Source organism: Pan troglodytes, chromosome 6, assembly GCF_028858775.2.
Source record: "Pan troglodytes isolate AG18354 chromosome 6, NHGRI_mPanTro3-v2.0_pri, whole genome shotgun sequence".
NCBI classification, from domain to species: domain Eukaryota; kingdom Metazoa; phylum Chordata; class Mammalia; order Primates; family Hominidae; genus Pan; species Pan troglodytes.
In genome coordinates, this window is record NC_072404.2 from 145378936 (window position 1) to 145394149 (window position 15214).

Here is a 15214-nt window from a genome sequence, read left to right on the forward strand (position 1 = left end):
ATCAGTGGGCAGTTCAGGGTCAACCTTCTCTACCACAAAAACTGATGATCCCCCAAAAGCAATGACTCTTGGGGAAGCCCAAATGCGGGAGTCATGCATTCAATGGCACATGGAGAGGGGTCTCTTCCGAAGTGCCTTCCTCCCCATTACATTGTTTTATTCTGTTATTATCAAAGCAAGGAGAAAATTATCAGTTTACCATTCACTATAACACACCAGGAAATTTCCTGGTGGCATAATGAAAATCATCTTGCTTTTGGTTTAGGAAAGATTATACCTCCTTGACTGGAATCACAAATTTTAGGCTTTGCAGCCAATCTGAAAATCAAAAGTTGAAAGTTCCACTGAAGTTTCTCCGGCCCACAAGGCAAGGGGGAAAACAGTTCTCCAACAATGAGAATCTTAGCAAATATTTTATTAATACACACTGTCATAGTCCTAGGATAGAAGAGTCCTCAGAACACTGCTCCACATTGAAGATGCTGAAATGGGTGGTCAGGTCCTTAGTCTTCCTTCTAGTCTGTTAACCCCACACTCCTTTAACAGAACCATGCTTGCTGCCCTTACCCTGTCCACATCCCTGAAAGGAAACAGGTCTCCCTCAGCCAGATGCAGATAGTTGACACTCACTGCCTTTGCTATGGCAGGGGGCTCCTTATGATTAACCCAGAACAGGAAAAACTTAGTGTCAGCTGACCGAAAGGAACTCAGCCTTAATTTTTCAAAAAGTCACTCTCATTCCAGCTATCTCCAGGAAGGCGCTGGAGTATCTTCAGCATGAGCACAGAGATTCCCACTGCCGAAATATTCGGAATACTTTCCTTGATTTCTCAGAGAGACTCTGTAGGTAGAAAAGCTTATTATTAGTGATTACATTCTTTTATAGAGACAAAGGATAGATCATTTGTCCCACAATGATCTGGATATGTCTAGGACTAAGTAAAAATTCATTTTGTAGTATGCTATACATAATGTATACCTAAAGTCAGACTAAAGATCGAGGGGCCGACGTTCTACTGTCAGACTCCTGTTAACACACTCTGAGCCTCTAAGACACGGCTCATATCCTCCCTTCAGGCATCTGTATCTGTCCTCATCTTTGTACTTGAGGATGACACTTCTGACTTGCCGTTAGTGCAGCACATGTTTTGCACTGGTTTTTCTTTTTTTTTTGAGACGGAGTCTCACTCTGTCACCCAGGCTGGAGTGCAGTGGCGCAATCTCGGCTCACTGCAAGCTCTGCCTCCCGGGTTCACGCCATTCTCCTGCCTCAGCCTCCCCAGTGACTGGGACTACAGGCACCCGCCAACACGCCAGGCTAATTTTTTGTATTTTTAGTAGAGATGGGGGTCTTACCGTGTTAGCCAGGATGGTCTTGATCTCCTGACCTCGTGATCCGCCTGCCTCGGCCTCCCAAAGTGCTGGGATTACAGGCGTGAGCCACCACGCCCGGCCTGCACTGGTTTTTCATTCATGATGCTGAATTGGCCCTAGTTCATTATTTATTGTGAATAAGTACTTATACTTAATGTGATGCCTAGCTGAGGTTAACAGTATAAACCAAGGACAACTAATAAAAACAGAGTTGAATGACCCCTGTGAGTTTAAGCTCTGGCCTTGGTCTTCACCGCTTTTATGTTTTAGCCGGCAGTGCTAATAATAGGAAGAATCTCAGTGCCATCTGATCATGCCAATGAAGTACTCTGAGATTCTGAGAAATGGTGGTAAAGGGAGACAAAGTAATTCATTAGGAGACAAAAGCTCTTGGTGAATCAGAACACTTGGTTCTGTCTGCCTTTGAGAGTCACAATGAAGAGCAAATATTCCACGCAGAAAGGGTCTCAGTGAGAGTACAAAGAATGTTTAGCAAGATGATCCACAGTTACCTCCAGTTTCTCATATGACGCTTTCACAGGTTTTTTTTTTTTTTTTTTTTTTTGAGACAGAGTCTTGCTCTGTCGCCAGGCTGGAGTGCTGTGACGCCATCTCAGCTGACTGCAACCTCTTGACTCCCTGGTTCAAGCGATTCTCCTGCCTCAGCCTCCTGAGTAGCTGGGATTACAGGCATATGCCACCACGCCCAGCTAATTTTTGTATGTTTAGTAGAGATGGAGTTTCACCATGTTGGCCAGGATGGTCTCGATCTCCTGACCTCATGATCTGCCTGCCTCGGCCTCCCAAAGTGCTGGGATTACAGGCGTGAGCCACCGCGCCCGGCCCACTTTCACAGTGTTTTAAAAATCTATCCTCTTTGAGGATGTTCCAGTAAGTTCCAGGAGGAAAAAGTTCGAACTCTTACTAATGACTGAGGGAAATTTAGTTAATAGAGTGACAAAGTTGAAAGAAACCTCAGTTGAAAAAATAATATACACTTTTTTCTTTTTTCTTTTTTTTGAAAGGGAGTCTCACTCTGTTGCCCACGCTGGAGTGTAGTAGTGCGATCTCGGCTCACTGCAACCTCCACCTCCCAATTCTCCTGCCTCAGCCTCTGGAGTAGCTGGGATTACAGGTGCACACCAACAGTCCTGGCTAATTTTTGTATTTTCAGTAGAGATGGGGTTTTGCCATGTTGGCCAGGCTGGTCTTGAACTCCTGACCTCAGGTGATTCCCCTGCCTCAGCGTCCCAAAGTGCTGGGATCACAGGCATGAGCCACTGTGCCTGGCCTCGGTATATACTTTTTCTTTTTCGAACATCAGGATCCTTTACCACACAGTCTCATTAAGCTTTCTAGCTTCGTCACAGCAGCTGTCAGAAGGTTAAGACACACTACCGAAAAAAAAAGTCCTGGAATCCAGGGCCAATTATGAGGCCAACTTTTCCCACTACAAAACAAAAACAAAACCCATAGGCTTTCTTTTTCGTATGGCAGTGACAGAGAGGAGTCTTATTGAAAACTGCCAATGTACTAGTTCCTGAAGATCTAGGCAGAGAAATGCGGATTTTTTTTTCTGTGAAAACTTGGAAAACCTTCACCTGCACATTTACTAAGGGTACTAATATACATTTATTTTTATTTATTTATTTTTTTGAGACAGCGTCTCTCTCTGAAGCCCAGGCTGGAGTGCAACCTCGGCTCACTGCAACCTCCGCCTCCTGGGTTCAAGTGATTCTCCAGTCTCAGCCTCCCCAGTAGCTGGGATTACAGGCGCCTGCCACCACACATGGCAAATTTTTTTTTTTTTTTTTTTGTATTTTTAGTAGAGACGAGGTTTCACCATGTTGGCTAGGTTGTCTCAAACTCTTGACCTCAGGTGATCCATTCGCCTTGGCCTCCCAAAGTGCTAGGATTACAGGCGTGAGCCACCACACCCAGCCATGCAATTTTGGACTTTTAGTATTACTATAGTTCCCTCCAGTGGAATCCTGTAACCCTAGAAAACCATGAATCTAGGAGTGCTGCTCATAAATATCTGCTGACAAGTATTATTTTACTTTGTCCTTGAAAGTTATAGACTATGATCAGAAATTGTTACCAGCTACAAGGAAAATTTGGGAGTGAGCCAGTGAAGGAGAGAACCCAGTTTTCATGGTTCCATATTACCTAGCCTATCACTTCCAATCTTTACACAGAGCAAACACTTGACTTTTCTTCTCAGTTGTCACCCACATTTGTAACCCACAGCAGTCATGGCTGCAATGGCTAGCAGAGTCACAGTCTGGGCTGTGGAACAGAGTAAAGTAATGTGCCCAGCGTGCGGAATGAGGCCATCATCTTGGTGTCAGAGCCCAGTGCTCCAAACAGCTAAGTTAACTGGCCAGGCTCCAAGTGCAAGTGACAGCAAATGAAAGAAAAAGCAGCTGTCTGCAACATGAGGCCGGAGCAGCTGCCTGTTCATCTATTTCTGTTTCCGTACTCCTTTTCTACTTGGAGTCATTTTATTTAGGAGAACAAAAGAATTTATCAGAACTTGATGGAATGCCATATGCTAAACTACAGAAAGACGAACCGGTTCTATGCCTAATCCCTAGGATGAAAGCAGAATGAGTCTAACTTGACGTATAAGCCGGGCACGGTGGCTCATGCCTGTAATCCCAGCACTTTGGGAGGCCGAGGCGGGTGGATCACCTGAGGTCAGGAGTTCGAGGCCAGCCTGGCCAACATGGTGAAACCCCGTCTATTAAAAATACAAAATTAGCTGGGTGTGGTGGTGGGCGCCTGTAATCCTAGCTACTTGGGAAGCTAAGGCAGGAGAATCGCTTGACCCAGGAGGTGGAGGTTGCAGTGAGCTGAGATCCTGCCATTGGACTCCAGCCTAGGCAACAAGAACGAGACTCCATCTCAAAAAACAAACAAACAAACAAACAAAAAAACCCAAATAACTTGACGTATGAAAGCTGAAGGCAGGCGGGGTGCTAATTATAGGCCCAGCCTCTGCTCCTCCTCCCATAAACAGCAAGTGCTGCCCACACACAAGGCAGTGGCTTATCTCACCATGGAGTCCGTTTCAGCTGGCTGGCTAGACTGTTTGTGCGCCAAGAGGATGGTCAGCACTGCTTTCCAGCCTGGCTCTGCTGGGGCGCTGGCATCTGGTTCAGTTCCACCATTCTCCCTGCTTTCTTTGCCAAGTGTGATATTCACCCAAGGGCACCAGTCTCTATGCTGAGAGGTGGGATCAAAGAAGCTTCGGGAAGATGTGTCCTGAGGAAGGAGAAAAAGAAATAGCATTCATAGGTAGATGCTATGTAAGTTCAGGGAGGCACTGCTGTTAGTTATCAAGTCCAGAATCTCACAACTACCCATACTTCGAGTGTTTATGCTCTCCTTCAAACTTTGCCTACACATTTTCCTCTCATTTTCTTTATTTTCTCACTCCTTTTGTGTTAAACAAACTATACCTTATCACAAGGGATAAGGGATACCCAACCCCCAGGCCATGGATGGGTACAAGGTTGCACAGTAGGAGGTGAGCAGCAGGCGGGCAAGCAAAGCTTCATCTGAATTTACAGCTGCTCCCCATTGTTTGCATTACCGCCTGAGCTCTGCCTCCTGTCAGATCAGCAGTGGCATTAGATTCTTATAGGAGCAGTAACCCTACTGTGAACTGCACATGAGAGGGATCTAGACTTCGGGCTCCTTATGAGAGTCTGACACCTGATGATCTGTCACTGTTTCCTGTCACCCCCAGATGAGATCATCTAGTTGCAGGAATACAAGCTGCGGGTTCCCACTGACTCTATATTATGGTGAGTTGTACAATTATTTCATTACATATTACAATATAATAATAATAGAAATAAAGTACACAATACATGTAATGTGCTCATATCATCCCGAAACCATCCTCCCAACCGTGGTCCGTGGAAAAATGGTCTTCCATGAAAACGGTCCCTGGTGCCAAAAAGGTTGGGGACCACTGCCAGATCAGGTTTGTCCCTGTATCACACCGTTGTTCCATTTGCCTGAAATATCTATTATTTCTCCAGAATCCACTCCAAAGGAACAAAAAGGAGCAAAAAACATGACTGACATTTTTTCCCTTTGGTCATCCAACTTTAAATTTATTCACATGGTCTACTTTTTGCATTGGACCACGGAAGGGCTCCTGCCTGCTTCTCCATGCTGCCCAGGGAGGGCCCAATATGCTGTTTATGCTCAGCCACTGCTACATGCGAGGTGGACTCACCGAACTGCTGGAGGAGCAGAGGCGAGCTCGCTTGGCTTTCCGCAGAGGGCTAGATGGTACCTCCAGGCCAGGGGTGTCTCCTGTTCCCATGCTTCGGGTCACTGGGCGAGTTCTGGTGGTGGGGCTAGCAGCCTCTGGCTCAGGACGGTCAACAGGACTGGAAGAGTCCCAGCTCCGAGTTCGAGAGACAATGGGACCAGGGCTCTTTTCAGCCTGAAGGAAAGGGGAGATAATGGAAGTACACGAATGATATTAATGATTATGGTCAGAAATACTTCTTTCTTTAATGTTTTTTCTTTTGTTTTTTGAGACAGAGTCTCGCTTTGTTGCCAAGGCTGGAGAGCAGTGAGGCGATCTTGGCTCATGGCAACCTCTGCTTCCCGAGTTCAAGTGATTCTCCTGCCTCAGCCTCCCAAGTAGCTGGGATTACAGGTGCCCGCCACCACACCTGGCTAATTTTTGCATTTTAGGTAGAGACGGGGTTTCACCATGTTGGCCAGGCTGGTCTCAAACTCCTAACCTCAAGTGATCTGCCTGCCTCAGTCTCCCAAAGTGCTGGGATCATAGGCGTGAGCCACCGGGTCTGGCTGAATTTAGCTTCCCCATTAGTGAACAGAAACACTATGTGGTATTGTAACCAATGTAGTGGGAAGTGAAGCCTATCCACCTAAATTAATTTCCAACTTTCTACCAACAACACTTTTGCCAAGAATGTTGTTTAAAAGTCCACCCCAAATAAGCTAAGTGAATACCTGCTCTGAGCCTGGGGAGAAAGTGGCATCCTGGCTCCGGGTCATCATCCTCCGAGGAGATTCAGGCACCAGAGGTAAGCGCTCTGGTCGCCCCTCAAGGCCTGGGATGGGGGAGCTGGTCAGGCCAAAGGATGCATCCAGGTCAGTCATGGACGATTCAATCTGCTGGAAGCCCCAGAGCCCCACCTTCCTCATACACTGTGAACATGTTATCAGGGAGAGCTGCATGGATTCCAAAGAGGAACTAGATAGGAATGAAAAAGAAAGAGAGTTTTCTCAAAGTGTAACATTTCCAAATGACTAAGTGTAATGTCTCGTGAGTATGCTTTATCTCATCCAATTTCTGGAACAGTCCAGTGGATGGGGAACCATGTCCTATCAGAGCCTCTGTGCTCCAGTCTCAGGACCCAGCTTCATACTTCATCATCTCTCACATATTTCCCATAGAAAGACCTTGGGTTCTTAGTGTGCTCTCTATGATAAGACTGTTTTGCAGGCATGTTTTAAAAGTTTCTCGGCCGGGTGCAGTGGCTCATGCCTGTAATCCCAGCACTTTGGGAGGCCAAGGTGGGTGGATCACCTGAGGTCAGGAGTTCGAGACCAGCCTGACCAACAACAATAACAACACAAAAAGTTTCTCCTGTCCCTCTTTTTTTTTTTTTTTTTTGAGACTGAGTTTTGCTCTTGTTGCCCGGGCTGGAGTGCAATGGTGCGATCTCAGCTCGCTGCAACCTCCGCCTCCCGGGTTCAAGTGATTCCCCTGCCTCAGCCTCCTGAGTAGCTGGGATTACAGGCACCCGCCACCATGCCCGGCTAATTTTTGTATTTTTGGTAGAGATGAGGTTTCACCATGTTGGCCAGGCTGGTCTCGAATTCCTGACCTCAGGTGATCCGCCCACCTTGGCCTCCCAGAGTGCTGGGATTAAATAAGTGTGAGCCACCGTACCCACCCTCTCTTGTCCCTCTTAAAGTCTTTTCCCTTTAAACAAAAAACATTCCTTAATCTACCAAAGAGAGCATATTTAAAATAAATCAAGATTTATTTACTGTCAGAACCAATCTTGATGTATTTTAAATATGCTCTCTTTGGTAGATTAAGGATAGTGCGAGTCTATGCCAAATTGAGCAGCTGGAATGGAAATAGCAACATGGGGGCCTAGAAGACTCCAGCTGGTGTTTCCTATGGTAGTTTTTATCAATTAAGCAGATTTTTCTTCCTTTCTAAAAATAGAAAAGAACTTCTTTTCTATTTTTCCTTCTTAAAAATAGAAAAGAGCTTATTTTCTTTCCATTTTTAGAAAGGAGGTTCACTGTTTATAGAACACAAATTCAGCCTGGTATGGTGGCTCACGCCTGTAATCCCAGCACTTTGGGAGGCCGAGGCAGGCAGAACACAAGGTCGGGAGATCGAGACCATCCTGACTAACACGGTGAAACCTCGTCTCTACTAAAAATACAAAAAATTAGCTGGGCGTGTGGCAGGCACCTGTAGTCCCAGCTACTCAGGAGGCTGAGACAGGAGAATGGCGTGAACCCGGGAGGTGGAGCTTGCAGTGAGCTGAGATCGCGCGCGCCACTACACTCCAGCCTGGGCGACAGAATGAGACTCTGTCTCAAAAAAAAAAAAAAGAACACAAATTCCCAGTTAAGAAGCAACAGTACAAGAAACAAAGTTCAGTTGTGAACACGAAGAATTCCTGAATTCCAATTCTGGTTTTGTTACTAATTCTTATTATCCATTCTCCTCGCACCATCCCCCACCCAGTTTTTCTTTGTCTCTTTTTCTCACGGGAAACACCATGTGATTTCTAAATACGATTAGTGACTGATATATATGGGTGTAATGCTGTTGTCATGGTTCATGTCTCCAGGCAAAATCTGCTGACTCACCTACACGCCCAGCCACACACAGAGAGAATACAGGCAGTGACGTGGACTTGGATGTCTGAGCCTAATTTGATTGTAGTTTTTCTCTCATCAGTTCGGTGATCAAGTTCATCTTCAAGCAAGTGTAGGAGAAGACTGATCTTGTCTTCTGTCAAGCACTACAAGGGAGCCAAGTAAAAAACTTCGTTTCAACCACCATAAAAATAAAAATTACACATTATAACATACCTAGATGGTACAAGCCGAAAATCAGGAAGGAAATTACAAACATGAAGATACTTCTCTTCACAGAGAACAAAATACTTCCAGGGACAGGGCTATAGTATCACACAGAAGCTTTCTGAATTGCCCTGAATCTGCTGACTGAGAAAGATGGAGTCTCCCTGGAACTGCCAAAACTCTTGTTAGTACTAAATTGTTCAATTTACCAGCTGCAGATTTTCCCTGAAACCTGCAAACTTCAAACCCAAATAGTGAAGACAAATTACTGCTTATGTCTTAGCCTGACACTAAATTTACTTAAACATTAAAGAGGCCAGGCGTGGTGGCTCACGCCTGTAATCCCAGCACTTTGGGAGGCTGAGGCAGGTGGATCACGAGGTCAGGAGATCGAGACCATCCTGGCTAACATGGTGAAACCCCGTCTCTACTAAAAATACAAAAAAATTGGCTGGGCGTGGTGGCGGGCACCTGTAGTCCCAGCTACCCTGGAGGCTGAGGCAAGAGAATAGCGTGAACCTGGGAGGCGGAGCTTGCAGTGAGCTGAGATTGCACCACTGCACTCCAGCCTGGGCGAATGAGCAAGACTCCGTATCAAAAAAAAAAAACAATTAAAGAAAAAAAATTTTAGAGATGGGGTCTCACTATGTTGGCCATGCTGGTCTTGAACTCCTGAGCTCAAGCAATCCTCCCACCTCAGCCTCCTGAGTAGCTGGGACTACAGGCATGCATCACTGTGCCCCAGGCTCTAAATTTACTTTTTGACAGAACAACAAAGCTCGTTAGACTTTATTTTTGTTCTAAGAAAAATAAGGAACTATGACCATGTGGAAAAAAAAAATTGCCTTGGCTAGGGACAGGGTTATATTCATAAGCATCAGAGGTTAATAGTTTCAGTCTATGGCCATACCACCCTGAACGCGTCCAGTCTCATCTGATCTCGGAAGCTAAGCAGGGTCAGGCCTGGTTAGTACTTGGAGGGGCCTTTGGGAGGTTAACAGTTTGATGTTAAAACCCATACCACTTTCTTAATTTGAAGAGGCTACTATTTCCTACAGTAAAGCTTGTCTTCATGGAGTACCCATAGGGTGATTAAATGGAACAGTAAATATTCAGTTTCAAAGTACAGACTGACTAGAGCATTTATTTTATTTTTGAGACGGAGTTTCGCTCTTGTTGCCCAGGCTGGAGTGCAATGGTGCGATCTCGGCTCACTGCAACGTGTCTCCCAGGTTCAAGCAATTCTCCTGCCTCAGCCTCCCAGGTAGCTGGGACTACAGGCATAAACTACCATGTCCGGCTAATTTTTTGTATTTTTAATAGAGACGGGGTTTCACCATGTTGGCCAGGCTGGTCTCGAACTCCTGACCTCAGGTGATCTACCCACCTCAGCCTCCCAAAGTGCCGGGATTACAGGCATGAGCCACTGTGCCCGGGCTGACTATAGCATTTAAACATTTCTACTCACAAGGAGAAAGGAGTTTGTTACTTTCTTTGAAAAATGATGGCCGGGTGTGGTGGCTCACGTCTGTAATCCCAGCACTCTGGGAGGCCGAGGTGGGCGGATCACGAGGTCAGGAGATCTAGAACATCCTGGCCAACACAGTGAAACCCTGTCTCTACTAAAAATACAAAAATTAGCTAGGCGTGGTCGCACGTGCCTGTAATCCCAGCTACTCGGGAGGCTGAGACAGAAGAATCGCTTGAACCCAGGAGGCGGAGGTTGCAGTGAGCCAAGATCACCACTGCACTACAGCCTGGCGACAGAACGAGACTCTGTCTCAAAAAAAAAAAAAGATATGCAATAAACCATATGCAGTCACATTTCAGTATTTTCTGTTAAATAGTTTAAGTAGGCTGGGTGTGCCGGCTCATGCCTGTAATACCAGCACTTTGGGAAGCCGAGGCGGGTGGATCACCTGAGGTCAGGAGTTTGAGAACGGCCTGACCAATATGGTGAAACCCCGTCTCTACTAAAAATACAAAAATTAGCCAGGTGTGGTGGCAGACGCCTGTAATCCTAGCTACTCAGGAGGCTGAGGCAGGAGAATTGTGCGGACCTGGGAGGTGGAGGTTGCAGTGAGCCAAGATTACACCATTGCACTCCAGCCTGGGTGACAGAAAGAGACTTGGTCTCAAAATAATAATAATAATAATTTAAGTAATAAATCAAGATAAAATTGAATTTATGGGAAGCATATATTCCGGGCAAACTTGAATCTATGCTTCCAGGTTACAGCCCTAAAACTTGGCCCAAATAAACTGCTTATATACATATATGTTAAATTGAATCTATGCCATTTAAAAAAACATACCTAAACATTCAAATGGAACTCTCAACTGTCACCTTCCTGGTGGAGACTGAAAAGGTCAGATGAGAGACAGACAAGCAGTTCTCTTCACAGCAATTGCATCTTCTTGTCATTAAAAGAAATGCTTCAGGTATAAATGCTGGCAACAACTGGAGGCCATTGCAGCCTAGTCAGGAAAAACTCACCATAGTTTTCAAGTCCTCCGGCCTTAGGGAAGGAAGCTGGAGGTCCAAGTGACAAAGGCTTTGAAAACGATCTAGGAATTCACTAACAAGAATAGCAGGCTCATCCAGGGGCAACATCCCAAATCGGTCTGTGGAAAAAGTAAATTGGAAGATTATATTGGTGTAAACTGTAAAAAATAAAAAACACGGCTGGGCATGGTGGCTCATGCCTGTAATCCCAGCACTTTGGAAGGCCGAGGCGGGCGGATCACCTGAGGTCAGGAGTTCAAGACCAACCTAGCCAACCTAGAAACCCCTGTCTCAGCCTCCTTTAATACAAAAAATTAGCCAGGCATGGTGGCGCGTGCCTGTAATCCCAGCTACTCGGGAGGCTAAGACAGGAGAATCACTTGAACCCAGGAGGCAGAGGTTGCAATGAGGCTGAGATCGTGCCACTGTGCTCCAGCCTGGGCAACAGAGAGAGACTCTGTCTCAAAAAAAAATAATAAAATAAAATAAATAAAAAACACGTATTGAATGATTGAGGAAATGTAGTAAAATTGATGAGCTATTTGATGGTGTCAGGAAATTATTGTTTTTCATTTTGATGGGGCTGTAATGATACTACTGAGACCATGTTTAAAAAGTAAAATCCATATTTTTTATATTTTGAAATATTTAGATAAAATGGCATATGTGGGACTGAACTTCAAAACAATGCAGAGGGGCAGGGTGTTAGGTGTTAGGAATATAGAAGAAACAAGATCGGCCATGAGTTGATCATTGTTGAGTGATGGGGTTTCATTATTTATACTATTCCGTGTACTTCTATATATGTGTGAAATTGTTACCTTAAGAAAGAGAAAACAAAACAGAGTTAGTGGAGGTGGATGCTTAAATAGGTGAAAAGTCTTAAAGAACCATCATTTTATAACTACCAAGTTATAACTTACTGTGAGCTAAGAATGAAAAAAATGGCATGTTCCTAAAGTCTACACAAGAGATACAAAAAGGCTTGCATTGTAAGGTGAAGCTTAACTGGGTACCAGAGTAAATAAAGTATACAATTAGGAATTCTACTGGTAATACCTAAGTTGGAAAAGAAAGAATCTGCCTGAAATCTAAGCAGTGTGGAAACTGATTATATACTATAGTATAATTATCTCTGGCATTACCCAATTCATCTACTGCATACTTGGTACATTGGTACAAAGGCAAATGATGAGTGCAGAAAGGCCTTGCTAAGCTACTTCCTAAAGAGGTCAGTCTAGTAGGCCTAGAATGAAGTAGAAGCTACACTGAATCAGCTTTTTTTTTTTCTTTTTCCGAGACAGAGTTTTTGCTCTGTCGCCCAGGCTGCAGTGCAATGGTGCGATCACGGCTCACTGCAACCTCTGCCTCCCAGGTTCAAGCAATTCTCCTGCCTCAGCCTCCTGAGTAGCTGGGATTACAGGTGCCTGACACCACGCCTGGTTAATTTTTCTATTTTTAATAAAGACAGGGTTTCATCATGTTGGCCAGGCTGATCTTTAACTCTTGGCCTCAGGTGATCCACCCACCTTGGCCTCCCAAAGTGCTGAGATTACAGGCGTGAGTCACCACGCCCAGCCCTGAATCAGTTTTAATAAAGAATGAAAACACGTTTTGGAAGAGATTCATAGGAAAAGTGAAGAGAGAACATGTCATCCTAGCCCGATCGTCTAAAAAGTAGGAAGCCACTCGAGTCATTGGTCTTCTCTCAGCCTCAAATTGACATTTAGTTGCTCAACAAAGTCACTCATAATCTTTTTTTTTTTTTTTTTTGAGAGGGAGTCTCGCTGTTGCCCAGGCTGGAGTGCAGTGGCGTGATCTCAGCTCACTGCAGGATCCGCCTCCTGGGGTTCACACCATTCTCCTGCCTCAGCCTCCCGAGTAGCTGGGACTACAGGTGCCCGCCACCGCGCCTGGCTAATTTTTTATATTTTTAGTAGAGACGGGGTTTCACCATGTTAGCCAGGATGGTCTCGATCTCCTGACCTCGTGATCCGCCCGCCTCGGCCTCCCAAAGTGCTGGGATTACAGGCATGAGCCACTGCGCCCGGCCAAGTCACTCATAATCTAATATGGAAGCCAGACATGCAATGCGATTACAGTGTGATAAGTGTTATCACAACAGTAAAGAGAGACCATTATGAGAGTGTACAACAGGGATACAGCAGATACTGTTGGCTGTTCACCCAGCTATCTCCTGCTCCTGCCTTGCTAGCAGAAGCAAGGTTTTGTTTGGTGTCTTGTCTTTCTCACAGGGTAAATTCTTGACTTGTCTCTACCAATCACAACAGCAGCGTTTTCCTTAACAGTGACCCATTTAGGAAGGGATATTTGATCCAGTTGTGGCAAATAGACAGGAAAGGCGTTGGGCTGGAGGGATTCTGTGACTACGGGAAGGCTAGATGGCATTTGCACATGACTCTTCAAACTGCTGCCATCAAGAAACCTTGAGAGGAACTAGTTTTAGAACAAGACAACATGCTTCTTGTAAGGACTGGGTCCTTAGTGCTATCTCTGAGCCAATAAATTAACCAACCCTGCAGGAATCCTGCTTTCTTTTCAAAGCTATTTTATTTTTTGAGACAGTCTTGCTCTGTTGCCCAGGCTAAAGTGCAGGGGCATGATCTTGGCTCACTGCAACCTCCACCTCCTGGGTTCAAATGATTCTTGTGCCTCACCCTCCCGAGTAGCTGGGATTACAGGCACGTGTCACCATGCCCGGCTAATTTTTTTTGTATTTTTTAGTAGAGACGGGGTTTTGCCATGTTAGCCAGGCTAGTCTCGAACTCCTGGCCTCATGTGATATGCCTGCCTCGGACTCCCAAAGTGCTGGGATTACAGATGTGAGCCACTGCACCTGGCAATTCTTTTTTTTAAATAAGAATTTTTAATTTTTGTCTTAGCTAGGAGCGAACATAAAGCTATCTCGGCTTTTATTTTTTTTTTTATTTATTTTTTTGAGACAGAGTTTCACTCTTGAGGCTCAGGCTGGAGTGCAATGGCGCAATCTCGGCTCATTGCAGCGTCCACCTCCCAGGTTCAAGCAATTCTCCCGCCTCAGCCTCCCAAGTAGCTGGGAATACAGGCGTGAGTAATTTTTGTATTTTTACTAGAGAGGGGGTTTCGCCATGCTGGCCAGGCTGGTCTCAAACTCCCAACCTCGGATGATCCACCCACCTTGGCCTCCCAAATTGCGAGGATTACAGGCATGAGCCACTGCACCCGGCCATTTTGTGATTTTTTTTTTTTTTTTTTTTTTTTTTTTTGAGAGAGTCTCGCTCTGTCGCCAGGCTGGAGTGCAGTGGCACAATCTTGGCTCACTGCAACCTCTGCCTCCCGGGTTCAAGTGATTCTCCTGCCTCAGCCTCCCGAGTAGCTGGGACTACAGGCGCCTGCCACCACGCCCAGCTAACTTTTTATATTTTTAGTAGAGATGGGGCTTCACCATGTTGGCCAGGATGGTCTTCATCTCTTGACCTCGTGATCTGCCCACCTCGGCCTCCCAAAGTGCTGGGATTACAGGCGTGAGCCACTGCACCCGGCCCATTTTGTGATGTTTTAACTCTTGTTTCCATCTTCCCTTCCCCAGCTCAGCTCTGTGGTAGCCTTGAAAACCCACATCCCAGCGGGGCGTGGTGGCTCACACCTGTACTCCTAGCACTTTGGGAGGCCAAGGCGGGTGGATCACCTGAGGTTGGGAGTTTGAGACCAGCCTGACCAACATGGAGAAACCCCGTCTCTACTAAAAATACAAAATTAGCCGGGCATGGTGGCGCATGCCTGTAATCCCAGCTACTCGGGAGGCTGAGGCAGAATCGCTTGAACCCAGGAGGCGGAGGTTTGGTGAGCCGAGATTGCGCCATTGCACTCCAGCCTGGGCAACAAGAGCAAAACTCCATCTCAAAAAAAAAAAAGAAAAAAGAAAACCAACATCCCCACAATCATGGTGAAAACCAGTAGCTTAGCAGTCACCGGAGAGCATAGAAAAGAGGTGGAGCTCCTCCAAAGCCCCATTCCAGAGAACCACCATTATTTGATCTGTGTGGCAGTTGCCTAGAACATTATACTGTCCCAGTGAGAACACCCTTTTCCCCAGACAGGTTTTCAAAAATGATCATTGGCAACTGTTTAACATCACAGTTGCTTTGAGGCAGCAGTATGAGTTGGAGCAAGTAACAAGCTGACCAAAAACCTTAAAAGCTGGGAAATGAAATGTCCATAGGC

At 45.7% G+C, this 15214-nt stretch overlaps 1 protein-coding gene across 3 annotated transcripts in view; it reads right to left on the reverse strand.

Moving 5' to 3' along the window:
* Positions 1-400: 400 nt before the first annotated feature.
* Positions 401-15214, reverse strand: part of ZC3HC1 (zinc finger C3HC-type containing 1) — a 34580-nt gene continuing 19766 nt past the window's right edge. Inside the window, exons 5-10 of one of the 3 annotated variants that reach the window (XM_001156206.6) lie at positions 10982-11109; positions 8269-8423; positions 6379-6622; positions 5627-5839; positions 4435-4641; positions 401-841 (exon numbers count right to left, since the gene is read on the reverse strand). In XM_001156206.6, coding sequence (XP_001156206.5) covers positions 773-841; positions 4435-4641; positions 5627-5839; positions 6379-6622; positions 8269-8423; positions 10982-11109 — 1016 coding nt within the window. In that variant the 3' untranslated portion in view covers positions 401-772. Of the gene's footprint in view, positions 842-1904; positions 3152-4189; positions 4642-5626; positions 5840-6378; positions 6623-8268; positions 8424-10981; positions 11110-15214 lie in introns of those variants that run through there. The other 2 variants (XR_010158994.1, XR_010158993.1) reach the window with 2 other exon arrangements.